This window comes from Neomonachus schauinslandi, chromosome 3 (genome assembly GCF_002201575.2).
Source record: "Neomonachus schauinslandi chromosome 3, ASM220157v2, whole genome shotgun sequence".
NCBI lineage: Eukaryota > Metazoa > Chordata > Mammalia > Carnivora > Phocidae > Neomonachus > Neomonachus schauinslandi.
In genome coordinates, this window is record NC_058405.1 from 78,982,298 (window position 1) to 78,996,275 (window position 13,978).

General features: G+C 37.1%; 1 protein-coding gene across 2 annotated transcripts in view; it reads left to right on the forward strand.

The window, feature by feature from the left end:
• Positions 1-13,978, forward strand: part of XPO4 (exportin 4) — a 117,954-nt gene that overhangs the window by 97,334 nt on the left and 6,642 nt on the right. For both annotated transcript variants that reach the window (XM_044913582.1, XM_044913583.1), the window contains exons 14-18: positions 4,655-4,814; positions 5,304-5,473; positions 6,632-6,806; positions 9,555-9,848; positions 11,117-11,297. In XM_044913582.1, coding sequence (XP_044769517.1) covers positions 4,655-4,814; positions 5,304-5,473; positions 6,632-6,806; positions 9,555-9,848; positions 11,117-11,297 — 980 coding nt within the window. The remainder of the gene's footprint in view (positions 1-4,654; positions 4,815-5,303; positions 5,474-6,631; positions 6,807-9,554; positions 9,849-11,116; positions 11,298-13,978) is intronic.

Consider the following 13,978-nt stretch of genomic DNA (forward strand, 5'->3'; position numbering starts at 1 on the left):
TTTTAATGCAAAAATATATGGATCTCATTTACACCTGTGCAGTAGAAAATATTTTCTTTGAAAAATGAACTATTAAGTTAATATCAAGGAAATGTTTGAGAATTTATTTCCTTTATTGTTTTATTCTCTTGTTTGAAATAAAATATCAATGCTCTATTGAAAGTTTTGTTCTTTTGGGGATTACTATAGGCATTAGATTAGGTGCTTGTGGAAATCATTGCTTTTGCTTTGGTTTGATTCATGGTGAATGTCAATTTCAAAGGCAGTTCATTTCAGGGTGCTGTCATATTATATTCTGTGTCACATTTCTTGCCTGGGCAGTACCATCAGGAATGCTTTCCTTGTATTTTCAGTGCTTTTTCAATTTTTCCAGTCTCAGGTATCAGTGTGGGAGCAAAACATTTTTGTATCTGAGAGCACAGACTATGGAGGGTTGAGGTGAAGGTTGGAAAACAAAAATTGCCTTTTTTTTTTTTTTTTTTTTTTTGGTCCAAAGAATTAACGTGATATTAAATTTGAAAGGCTATATGAGAGAAACATTCCTAGTTTGACTAAAAAAAGTTCACATTTCTTGAAGAATTTATCCTTTGACAAATAATTATTGTGTACCAAATATATACCAGGTACTGTTCTGGGCATTTGGGATACATCAGTGAACAAAATAAAAATGATTCCCCTTTTAAAACTCCTTATAGGGGAAAGATAATAAATAAATCATATAGTATGTTAGAAGACCATAACTGCTGTGGGATAAGAAACTGAGCAGGTAGGGGGAATCAGGAGTGCAGATTTCAGAGATTTGTGTGATTTTAAATGTTGTGATCAAGTATAGACTTTATTTAGAAGGTGACTCGTGAGCAAAGACTTGAGGTTGGTAAGAACAAGGCCGTGAAGGCCTGAGGAAGAGCATTCCAGGCAGAGTGAACAGCTAACACAAAGGCCCTGTGTCATGTATAGCATATTCAGGCAACAGTGGGAACTGCCATTGTGGGTTGAGCAGAGTGAGGTGGAATTTTGTCAGAAGATGGAGATAGAAGGGGAAATAGAGGGGACTCAGATAAGGTCTTTAGCCTTTGCTCTGAGTGAAGTGGGGTGCTGTTACAGGGTTTTGAACAGAAGAGTAACTTACACGTTAAAAAGGTTACTCTGCTACCTTGTGAGTAAACTATGAGTGACAGAAATGGAAGCAGGGAGACCAGTGAAGAAGCTTACTGAAGTAATCCAAGGGAAAGGTGATAAGTGGTCCAGATCAGAGTGATAACAGTAGATGTTGTGAGAAGTTAAAGAGAGCTCTCTTGGACTAATTTTGCTGACTTTTGGTTTATGAAATGCAAAGGTAATCCAAGATTAATTTGTAAAGTATGAGAAAGTATGAGTGCTGTCTGAAATATAAAGTATGTTCAGATAGCATACTTAAGAAAGTAAAATAGGATTAGAAATTGGAACTATCAGGGCGCCTGGGTGGCTCAGTCGTTAAGCGTCTGCCTTCGGCTCAGGTCATGATCCCAGGGTCCTGGGATCGAGCCCCGCATCGGGCTCTCTGCTCCGCGGGAAGCCTGTTTCTCCCTCTCTCTCTCCCCCTGCTTGTGATCCTGCTCTCACTGTGTCTCTCTGTCAAATAAATAAATAAAATCTTTAAAAAAAAAAAAAGAAAAAGAAATTGGAACTATCAACAATTAAAAAATATTTTGAGTGTAACATTGTGTGTCCACTACACTTTAATGAAAAAAATGTGTTATCTTCATCAGTTGTTTCTTCCACTCCCCTATGTGCCAGGATATGAGGATACAGTAGAAGTCTGCTAAGAGTGATAGAGGAGCACCTAGCAGGGGAAGGATCAAGGGGTGCTTTTGGGAAAGATGGCATTTAACCTGATAGTTGAGGGTTGAATAGGAGTTTGCAGAAGGCAAAGGGTATTCCAGGCAGTGACAATAGCCTAGGCAGAGGCCTGGAAGTGAGAGCGTGGCTTAAAGCAAGAGGCAGTTTGGTGTTGCTCATGTGTAAGTGTGGAGGGGAGAGGTCTTTGCAGAGATGGAGAAGTAGGGATGGTGCTGCGTATTGGGCGAAAAAGATTGGAAGTAAGGAAGTGAACTGATCAAAGCATAGTAGTAGGATTATACTGTGGCAGATGGATTTAAAGGATGACAAGGCAGGGGCGCCTGGGTGGCTCAGATGGTTAAGTGTCTGCCTTCGGCTCAGGTCGTGATCCCAGGGTCCTGGGATCGAGTCCCGCATTGGGCTCCCTGCTAGGCGGGGAGCCTGCTTCTCCCTCTGCCTCTGCCTCTCTCTCTCTCTCTCTGACTCTCATGAATAAATTAATAAAACATTAAAAAAAAAAAGAATGTACACTCTTGTCTAAAAAAAATAAAAATAAAAAAATAAAGGATGACAAGGCAGGTTAGGAAGCATTTTCATTAGTAGTAGTGAGGGTGGAAAGAGGCAGATGGTTCTTTCAGAAGTAGCCCCATGGGATTTTGCTGACTGCTAGGGTGCGGCCATGAGGATAGGGGAAGGCTCAGGGGAGCCTCAGTTTTACCTGCCTACAAACTGCCTGTGCTGCTCTTCTTTACCTTGCTCCCACTTTACAAAAGAAAGGCAAGAGCTCTTACTCATCCTGAATCTTACCATAGTGGAGAGGCAGGCGTGTAAAAACGTGCCAAGTGCCAAATAAAGGGATGGTTCCAAATAGTATGGTGTTGGGAGTGAATGACTGAGTAATAGATAACCAGTAATTTTACAAATCAGGAGGTTTTCAGCCCTTTGCATTAAATGACGTTGAAGAAATCAAGTTGTCAGTTAACAGATGATTAAAAATAATTTTTGATAGTAGATCTCTGTGATTTTTGGCATATAACTTGGAAGAAGTTCAAATAATGAAGGAACCCTTTTATTTTAAAAACACCTTCCATTTATGTGATTAGGTTTTCTCGGTGTTTCTATTTAAGTGAAGAAGGAATCAAATCAAATTATGCTCAACTCTGTCTCATTCTAGCAATAAGTAATATTTTTTCACAGATACATGAACTTTTTGGAAAGTTCATTTGGAAAAACAAAATCCTGCTACATTAATTTCATTCACAAATGCATAAAATTTTGTTTTTATGTTTAATAATTTATTTAAATTTGTGGTGTACTTCACTCAATTGTGTACTAATAAGTATTGTAGCGGTAGATAATCCAAAAGATGTTTTAAAACAGTCTTATGATCACTGGGAATATTTTTAAATTATATTTCAATAACTAGACATACTTGTTTCAGAGAATTATATGGTGTGATCAGTAAATGAACATAAAAATGTATTAAGATAATCTGTGGGGAAATGACGTTGAAATAAAAATTTAAGGAGAAAAACAATGTAAAGTTTCCAACTGTTAAAGAAAAACTTATTTATTTTTCAAATGGATGATGGTGGGTATCAGAACACTGATAACTAAATTCCTGTGTATGAATTTAGAAAATTACTGTAATTATTTAATTCAGATTCTGCTAGGCTGCAAGTTATATCATTTAAAACTATTCTTATGGGAAAAATCTGATACATCAACTTAAATGTATTGTGAAGTCATGGGGTATTTTTGTTCACATCCACCCTAAAGTGATTTTTGAAAATTTGAGCACTCGTGATATAGGGAGTGTGTAATATATAGGGAAAAAAGATGTTCTGGGGGTAGAAACTTAAAAACAACCGGTTTGGTGCAAGGGAAGAAATTATTTCAAAAGGACAGAGTGATAAACAGTAGCTAGAACTTCCGAGACATCCAGTTGGATAAAGAAGTGAAATGTAAGATTTCATTACAAGGAGATCATTTCAGTCATCTTGAGAGCAGTAAGGAAAAGTAGCAAAAGCCAAACTTCAGGTGATTAGAATCCCTGTTTTGGCACAGATATCCATAAAATGATGTTAAGATGGATTCTTTCAATTACACCCTTTCCTTCTTTGCCTTTTAGCTAAAGTCAAGTTAAATATATACCACTTCTGATTATGTTCTCTCCTACTCCCACCCCCAGAACAAAGACTTTTCAACTTAACTGCATATCATGCTCTGTTATTAAAACCACATAGCCATATGAATTATGTAGTGTAGGAGAGGACACTTTCTTAGAGCATATCATCACGGAGATAATTTTTTTAGCAAGATTTTTATTTTAAAATACCATTAAGAATCAAGTTTGTTAGGAAGTATATAGGACTATCAGATTTAGAGACAAGATTCAGTATTCAAAGCATTCTAGATAAGTCAATTTCCAGATCCTCTACCATAAAATGACAAATGTATAAAAACATGCTAAACCATGGGAGTTTGGAGTAGTGATAAAGTGCTGAAGAATGTAGCATTTACTCTGAACTTTTAATTGTATTTCTCAATTTTGAATGTGAAAAATATCTTTAGATGGTAATGCTGAGACTTGCACATTTGGTACAACTTCCACAGAAGGTTGTCTCTATCCGTGACTCTTTGCTTTGTCTTGTTTCCTGCTTCCTGAAAGGTCAGCAATAAAATGGGGCATTTGTGTACAAGCCTATTGAAAATTTCAAGTATAGCCTGGCCTAAATTCAGAGAGTTGAGAAACAGAAGAAGGACTTTTAAGAAAAAAATAAGATTAGACAGTCAGTAAATAAAAGAATAAATGACTTCTTTTTTATACTTACAGGCTGTTATCTGCCATTCTGAGAGTTTCAGAAGTTGAATCTCGAGCAATAAGAGCAGATCTCACTCATCTACTAAGCCCTCAAATGGGCAAAGATATTGTTTGGTTTCTAAAACGTTGGGCAAAGACTTATCTCCTGGTGGATGAGAAACTATATGATCAGGTCAGAATGTAAAACTGACTTCATTTGGATTTATGATGATGACAGTTATGGAAATGAGAACATTTTTCTTGGTGATTTTCTCATCAAAATATAACTAAGAGCTGAACATCTTCCACATTGAAGAGAACTGTATGAATGGTGTGCGATTTTAATAACTTTCTTAGAGCACATCATTTGATTCAGCTTATTTTAACCATATTAATTTACAGATTACTATTGGGAATGGATTAATTTATTTTCTTTGTATTTGGTGTAAATATCATGTTGGTATGTTAATATGAAAATAAAGTTGACGGGAAAATCACATTGGAAGATTAAGTGGATTGAGGGTGTCTTTTTTCAACTTAACAGAAATGAATACATTTATAAAATTGATGTGAAGTAAGTAGTACTTCAGATTTAGATGCTAATTTCAGTTTGATTTTTCTGTGGATTTCTTTTGAAGTGATCTATCTTTCTGACTTTAAAAACTTTGTTTTCTCTCTTAAGATAAGTCTGCCATTCAGTACAGCATTTGGAGCAGATACAGAAGGTTCTCAGTGGATTATTGGCTACCTCTTACAAAAAGTCATCAGTAACCTCTCAGTGTGGAGTAGTGAACAGGACCTTGCAAATGACACTGTGCAGCTCCTTGTCACTTTGGTGGAAAGAAGAGAAAGGTAAGCTGATTATAGGCGAGAGAGAGAGTGTGTGTGTGTGTGTGTGTAGTCTTTCAAGTGGCAGTTACATGGTCCTAAGGTGTGTGTGTGTGTGTGTATAGTCTTTCAAGTGGCAAACAGTTACATGGTCCTAAGGGGTGTGTGTGTGTGTAGTCTTTCAAGTGGCAAACAGTTACATGGTCCGAAGGGGTGTGTGTGTGTGTGTGTGTGTGTAGTCTTTCAAGTGGCATGGTCCAAAGGGTGTGTGTGTGTGTGTAGTCTTTCAAGTGGCAAACAGTTACATGGTCCAAAGGGGTGTGTGTGTGTGTGTGTGTGTGTGTGTGTGTGTAGTCTTTCAAGTGGCAAACAGTTACATGGTCCTAAGGTCCAGATAGAGTGTGTGTGTGTGTGTGTGTGTGTGTGTGTGTGTGTAGTCTTTCAAGTGGCAAACAGTTACATGGTCCTAAGGTCCAGATAGACCGTGCATTTTGGAGCAGTGTACCTAAAAAAAAAAATCCCATATTATCGCATTAATGGAAATGAGTTTTCCCATGTTAAAATTGAGGATTGTGTTGACTATTCAAGGATTTGGCATTAAAGAATCTTATGAGAAACATGTTTAATTCAGTAATTATAGTTTTAAAAAGACTTTAATACAGAATAATCTCACTTAATTTTTTCAGGTTTCCTATTCCACTTTAAAGATGAGAAAAACTTGATAATTTAGTAATTTTGCAAGTTAAGAGCTTTAGTGTTTTCTACAACTCTGGAAGTGTTTCTCATTTTTCTTACTACATAGGAATGTGGTTTTTACTACTCTTGGCATTGGCTGACTCTTACTTATTGAGTTCTTTTAATTTACTAGGTACTGTCCCAAGCATTTCATGTATAGTATTTTATTTAATCATAAGATCAGTCTCAACCATGAGAGTTAGGTCTGTTATTACTGTTGTTCCTCCTATTTTACAGATCTGAAAACTAAATAAGAGAGAGTAAATAAATTTTACATTGTCAAATGACTGATGGGATTTGAGCACAAAATTGTGTGCCTCCAAAGTCTATACCAAGTTTACTATACTGTACTTTAAAAACTAATTAAATTCAGTTACCTTCCATTATTGTTTGCTTAGTATACATACCATGTAAGTAATACATCTTATGTTTTATTTCTGCCTGTAGGGCAAACTTAGTAATTCAGTGTGAAAACTGGTGGAACTTAGCTAAGCAGTTTGCAAGCCGAAGCCCACCTCTGAATTTCTTGTCAAGTCCTGTGCAGAGGACATTGATGAAGGCTCTTGTTTTGGGAGGTTTTGCACATATGGACACAGAAACCAAACAGCAGTATTGGACAGAGGTAACAGTTCCTTTTATTTTGATTGCACCCTCTTATATCTTACCCTGTGTGTTGCTGTAAAATACTCTGTGGAGACATAAACATGTCAGTCATACCTTTTCTGGTACTTTTCCCTTATAATGAATAGGTTGAAGCTTATTATTTTACAGATATCTTACAATTTACCCATATCTGCATACGTGATGACTTTTGAATATTTTCAGGTGTTCTGTGGTTTGGGCACATTTTTGCCCACAACTCAAATGAGAGCCTAAAGAATCAGTCTTGAATACGGAGATGCAAATTAACCACTATATTAGTTTGCTAGGACTGCTGCAACAAAATATCACAAATTTAGTGATGTAAAAATAGAAATTTATTCTCTTGGAGGTCTACAGACCAGAAGTCCAAGATCACGGTGTTGGTAGGGTTGGTTCCTTTTGAAGACTGTGAGGGAGATGTTCCAGGCCTCTCCCCAAATTTCTGGTGGTTTGCTAGCAGTCTTTGGCATTCCTTATGTTGTAGAAGCATCATTGTAATCTCTGTCTTCATCTTCATGTGACATTCTCCATGTGTGCATGCCTGTCTGTAAAGATAACAGTCGTACTGAATCAGAGGCCCACTCTCTAATAACCTCTTCTTAATTTAATTATATCTGCAACAACCCTGTTTCTAAATAAGGCCACATTCTGAGGTACATGTGGTTTGGACTTAACTGTATCAATTTGAGGGGGACATAATTCAGCCAGTAACCACTGTGGACACATTGCCTTATGTAAATTAGCTTTAAATCAGGAACCAAGAGTTACCAGTGTATGTAGGTGGGTGGCCTGTAGTCCCTGTGACTAGAGTGCTCTTAATGTCTGAGAAGGGACATGGTAACAGAATTAGGTAGTCATCTGTGACTTCAGACCAGAATTTAAATAATTGTATTATCATATGTACAGCTTTAAATAGAATTAAGATATCTTCATGAATATGCATTTTCACTCAGGGCAGGACTGATTATCTGAAGTTATGTCCTCTGCCAAGAGGAGTGGGAAAAGAGAAAAACAGGCAAGAGCTGTATGTTGGGCTTGACCCTGGAGAATAGAGGTTGGCAAATTGGAGCCCACAGACCAAATCTGGCCTGCTGTCCCTTTGTAAATAAAGTTTTATTGAAACACAGTCATGTTCAGTTGTTTACATTTTTATGTCTGGCTGCTTCTGTACTACAGTGCAATTGTAATTGGGTAGTTGGGCCAGAGATGACACGTTCTGCAAAGTCCATATTTATTCTCTGGCCCTTTGGAGACTTAAATTTCATCTTTGGGGGTGGGAACAGTTAATGAATTGGAGAGAGATGATGATAGTGACAGAATTCTGTGAATGGCATTGACTAAGTCATGTTCTGTGATTCGTGGTTTTTGGAACCTAAATTACTTCAGGAAGTGGTTTGACTTACATATGTTGTGAAATGATTACCACAAGAAGTTTAGTCAATATCCATCATCTCGTATAGATACAATAAAAAGAAAAAATAAAAAGAAATTTTTTTTTCTTGTGATGAGAACTCTGAGGATCTACTCTTTTAACAATTTTCCTATATATCATACAGCATAGTAATATATATTAACTATAGTCATCATGTACATTACACTCCTAGTACTTATTTATCTTATCACTGGAAGTCTGTACCTTTCAACTACCTTCCTCCAATTCCCCTTTCCCCACTCCCCCACTCCCCACCTCTAGTAACTACAAATATTTTTCTTTTTTACAGAACAATTTTTTTTTACTAATCTTTTTCTGAGAGTTGGGATTTTTTGTTATTTTATTATTTTATTAAAATTCCTCATTGTAAGTGAGATCATATGGTATTTGTCTTTCTTTTTCCGAGTTACTTAAGATATACCCTTAAGGTTTATCCATGTGGTCGCAAATGGTAGGATTTCCTCATTTTTTATGGCTAAATATTCCGTTGCATATATACCACAACTTCTTTATCCATTCGTCCATTGGTGGACACTCAGGTTGTTTCCATGTCTTGGCCATTGTAAATAATGCTACAGTGAACGTGGGGGTTCAGATGTCTTCTCAAGTTACTGTTTTTATTTCCTTTGGATATATTCCCAGAAGTGAAATTACTGGGTCATATGGTAATTCTGTTTTTAATTTTTTGACGGTCCTCCATACTATTTTCCTTTGTGGGCTGCGCCAGTTTACAATCCCCACGAATAGTGCACTGGGATCCCCTTTTCTCCACATCCTTGCCAGCATTTATCTCTTGTCCTTTTGATGATGGCCATTCTAAAAGGCATGAAGTGATGTCATATTGTGGTTTTGATATCCATTTCCCTAATGACTAGTGTACTGTGTATTATTTCTTTATGTAGGCCAGAAGTTATGATGACCCTCAAAATGGGGAATGTAGGGGTGCCTGAGTGGCTCAGTTTAGCGTCCAACCCTTGATTTTGGCTCAGGTCATAATCGCAGGGTTGTAAGATGAAACCCCTTGTTGGGCTCTGTGCTTAAGAATCCCTCCCTCCCTCTCCCCCACCCCCCCACTTGCACATGCACACATGCTCTCTCCCTCTCTAAAATAAATAAAATCCTTAAAATGGGGAATGTAACATGTGGTTCAGATATTCTTTGTTTTCAGTGCTTTTTTTGCCTCCAACAGTTTGTAATGCTTTAGAAAGTGAATATTTATCCAAGTTGAGGAAATAAAGTTGAAATAAATGAAGCATGTGAATTAAACTTTTAGAAAATTATGCTTTACTTTGATAGGTTCTTCAGCCACTTCAGCAGCGATTCTTAAGAGTGATAAATCAAGAAAACTTTCAGCAGATGTGTCAGCAAGAGGAAGTCAAGCAGGAAATCACTGCCACACTGGAGGCCCTGTGTGGCATTGCTGAGGCTACCCAGATTGACAATGTAGCAATTCTTTTTAATTTTTTGATGGACTTCCTTACCAATTGCATTGGATTGATGGAAGTTTACAAAAATACCCCAGAGACTGTCAATCTCATAATAGAAGTTTTTGTTGAAGTTGCACATAAACAAATATGCTATCTTGGAGAGGTAAGCACTTTCTAATTTTATCCCTTTAGGATTAGAACTCCTTAAAGTATAACAAAATAACAGATACTTTATTTTAAATTTAATGAATACTATCTGAAATAATATTTTTGTGCCTCCAAAAGAGTTTTCAAAAAGACTTCAGAACTTTGCAGAAGAACTCAGAGTTCAGAGGAAGGCTTATTGAAGGAAAAATTCTTGCCCTAATACTGTTAGTAATCAGTAATATTTTTTTAATATAATGTTATTCAATCAAACTCATCCAAATGAGGAATGTTTGATAAGACAAATGGTGGAAAAATTTAATCAGTTTCTGTCTGTTGAAAGTCTAAGGTTAGGCTTAAAATTTTAAATGGCAATTTGTATCTTTGCTTTATAATGAAATGGATATTTAGACACTTTAATTCTTTTATGATCAGTAAGCAGAGGTGCATTAATTTTTAGAAATTATTTAGAAAGCTGTTTTAAAAGTGCCTTAAAGGAATATATTTGTAATTGCCTGCAGATTAGCATAAATCTTGTTTTAAACCATTTCATATGGGTTCCTGATTTGTAAACTTTTTAGTTAGATCAAAGGCACTTGCTCAAAAGTAAGATTTTATTTTATAAATATTACAAATGTAGTCACAGATGCATGACTGAGAGGTCAGGTCATTGCCATTTATTTTGATGTTTTAAGACTACTGTTTGGGGGGTGCCGGGGTGGCTCAGTCGTTAAGCGGCTGCCTTCGGCTCAGGTCATGATCCCAGAGTCCTGGGATCGAGCCCCGCATCGGGCTCCCTGCTCCGCAGGAAGCCTGCTTCTCCCTCTCCCACTCCTCCTGCTTGTGTTGCCTCTCTCACTGTGTCTCTCTCTGTCAAATAAATAAAATCTTTAAAAAAAACAAAAACTACTGTTTGGTACTCTGTGCTTTTGCAAGTTAAACAATATTAAATCTTAAAATAATAAATGTTATACAAGAAATTGAAACAGCAGAAGTAAAACAGTTCTGTTGCCAAAATCTTATTATCTCTCTAGTATGTATTATCAAATGAACAAAAAAATGGATGTCAAATTTTGTTAGGAAACTGCTAATTTTTAAAATATAACTGCCATCTTTAATACATGCTTTTTCATTTTTCTTAATGTTTTACAATAGTTTAAAACAAGTATTTGAGCTACTATTGGGATTCAGAGTAAATTTTTTAGATTATAGATTCTTTTAGGGTTTATATTTTTTTCCCAAATAAGTTCTACTTAGTAGTGTAATTTATCGCCCATTCTCTTACAGTCCAAAGCTATGAACCTATATGAAGCTTGCCTTACTTTGCTGCAAGTATATTCCAAGAATAACTTAGGGCGGCAAAGAATAGATGTTACAGCAGAGGAAGAGCAATACCAAGACCTGCTTCTCATTATGGAACTTCTTACTAACCTTCTATCAAAAGAATTCATAGATTTCAGTGATACAGGTAAGATGTAGTGTGATGATTTTAAACTTTGTTTTTATTGTCTTTTTTTAAAGCAAAGGAATGTTTTTTTGTTTTTTAAGCAAAGGAATGTTTTTAAGTGAAATTTTATGAAGTTCAGTTTATAAAATCATGAAAGTCAGTCTATTTGAAGCGAAGGTAGGACCGACATCCCTTCCTGCTTGGCTCTTCTCTTATAAGAATAATAGTAATAATACCTTCCATTTATTAGGTTCTTATAAATGCCAAGCACTGTTCATTTCACAATGGCAAGAGATAGGTATCATTGTTATACTCGTTTTATAGATGAGAATACAGGCACAGAGAAAGTCGTGTCATTTGCCCACAGATCAATAGCTAGTAAGTTGCAGGACTGGGATTCACATCCCAGCATCTAAATGGGATGCCAGGACCAGTCTTTTCTGAGTTACACTTTATTTATTTACTTTTTTAGATTTTATTTATTTGAGAGAAAGAGAGTGTGTGTGTGAGTGAACATGAGCAGAGGTGAAGAGGGGCAGAAGGAGAAGACTCCTGCTGAGCAGGGAGCCTGATGTGGGGCTCCATCCCAGGACCCTGGGATCATGACCTGAGCTGAAGGCAGCCACTTAACCAACTGAGCCACCCAGGTGCTCCTGAGTTACACTTTATTGACTGAATCACTCCCCTGTGTTCTCGGAGATAGCTATCCCTGAAAACTGTAGCACTTTCCAGATTGCAGCTTGGTTGGGAACCCTTGTTGGGATGGGTAACACTGAATTCTGGAGCTGACAGGCCAACTTGGAAGGCCTAACCTAGGGGCTCACAGACAGCCTGACCTTGGGGAAGTCAGTTGGCCTTTCTTCGTTTATTCTGTTAAAGTGGGTACATAATAAATGCCATTTGAAATGTCTTAAAGATGAGCTACAAAGTATCAGGGTGCCTAGCATTGTTCCTGGCAACCAGTAGGTAAAAGAAAGTTGATATTACAGGCAAGAACTTTATTAGTAATTGAAACATCATTTATTTGCATAGTTTTCCTTCACTTGCCTCTTAACCCACTGCCAACCGTACCTTAAAACCCAAGGGATCTTGTTTTCTAAGAGAAAAATGAATCCTATCTAAAGCTTCCTTTCATACGTTGTGCAGACATTCATAGTAGTGGATACTTCTGACATCCTTGTAAGATTCTCTTTCTGAATTGGGTGCTATGACATTCCACTTTTTCCCCAATACTTGAGATTCTTCTTTCTCTGTTTCCTTTATTGATTTATTTTCCTTATCCACTGAACAACAGTGTTTTGCAATGTCTGCCCCTACCCTAAGCACAGTTTTACAGTCCAGACAGTTTACTCTCCTTCGCAGTTAACGAGGGGTACCTAGGAGAGAAGCACCGTCCTGCACTTCCCCTCAGTGAATTCTTTCTATACCAAAGCCTCAGCTGCCCATCTGTTTCTAGGCCCAGCCTCTCACCAAATGTCATTCACATGTTTTCTGATTTGTTCAGGTTGATGCTTCTCCATCCAGGAGTTCTTAACCTTTTCTAGAGCACGTGTGCCTTTAAAATCTGAAGTAGTTATTGAGCCTTTCCCTTAAAAAGTATATGTCACACCAGCCTCAGAGTTTTACGCAAGGTTAATAGTTGAGTTGTGAACCCTTAGAAACTCAGCTGTAGACTTTCTAGGGCTGAAAAGACCCAGGTCAAGAACCCTGTACTCTGAAGAGTCTGATTCAAAGTTAAAAGCTTGTACTAAAAGGGATGGGGAGGGCTGTTAAAGGTTGTGGAGAGGGAAAAGGCATCCCAGTCATCAGGTTTGTGGTGCAGTCTGCCATTCTAAGAACACATTGTATAGAGGAATGGCAGGTTTTCATAATAAAAAGGCAAAAAGATTAAAAGAAACAGCATTAGCTGATAAAATAGATGGCAGAAAGGAAGGTGATACTTTAAGTGATTATTTTTAAAATAATGGTAATTGAGATAAAATAGAAAATGCTTTAAATATTATGAAATACAATTAATATAGTAGAGGGGGAGATTAAAAGCATAAGTGGAATGGGCCTCTGCTCTATATTCTTGAATCCTTAGGAGAGCTTGTGGCTGGAGAGCCAAGTCCCACCAAGCACAAGGCAGGACGTTCTGTACAGTCCTGAGAGCCCTATCTTTTAGGAGCAAGCCCTGGGAGCGGGGTGGGAGCTCCAGGACCAGTTTCCCAGGGCTCCAGAGCAGGCTTAGGTTTCCTGCGGGATGCAATCCAGGTTCACCAGTGCCCGGCTTCAGAACATGGGATTCTTCCAGCTGGAAAGGAGACTCCTGGGGAAGAAGTTCACAATTAGGCTGAAAAAGTCATTTTCAAATAGAAATCTTTTTTTTTTTAACCTGATTTTATCTTTTTGTCTGTTATACCAAGTAATTCGCTCTTAATAGAAAATTTTTTAAGTTCAGCGATAAAAAAATCACCCATTCTTTGACATAATCTAGAGTCCAGTATAAATGGCATTGTGGTCATTTCCCTTTTGGTTATTTTGTACAATTTTGTGATCGTACTTTAAATATAATTTTATATTCTGCCTTTTTTTTGTTAATGTGTTGTTAGCCTTTTCCTTGTCATTAAAATTTTTCATGACCTTTAATGGCTGCATGGTACTCCACATTTTGGAATTTAACCTGATTCCCTAATACTGGACGTTTGGAATATTTATGGTTT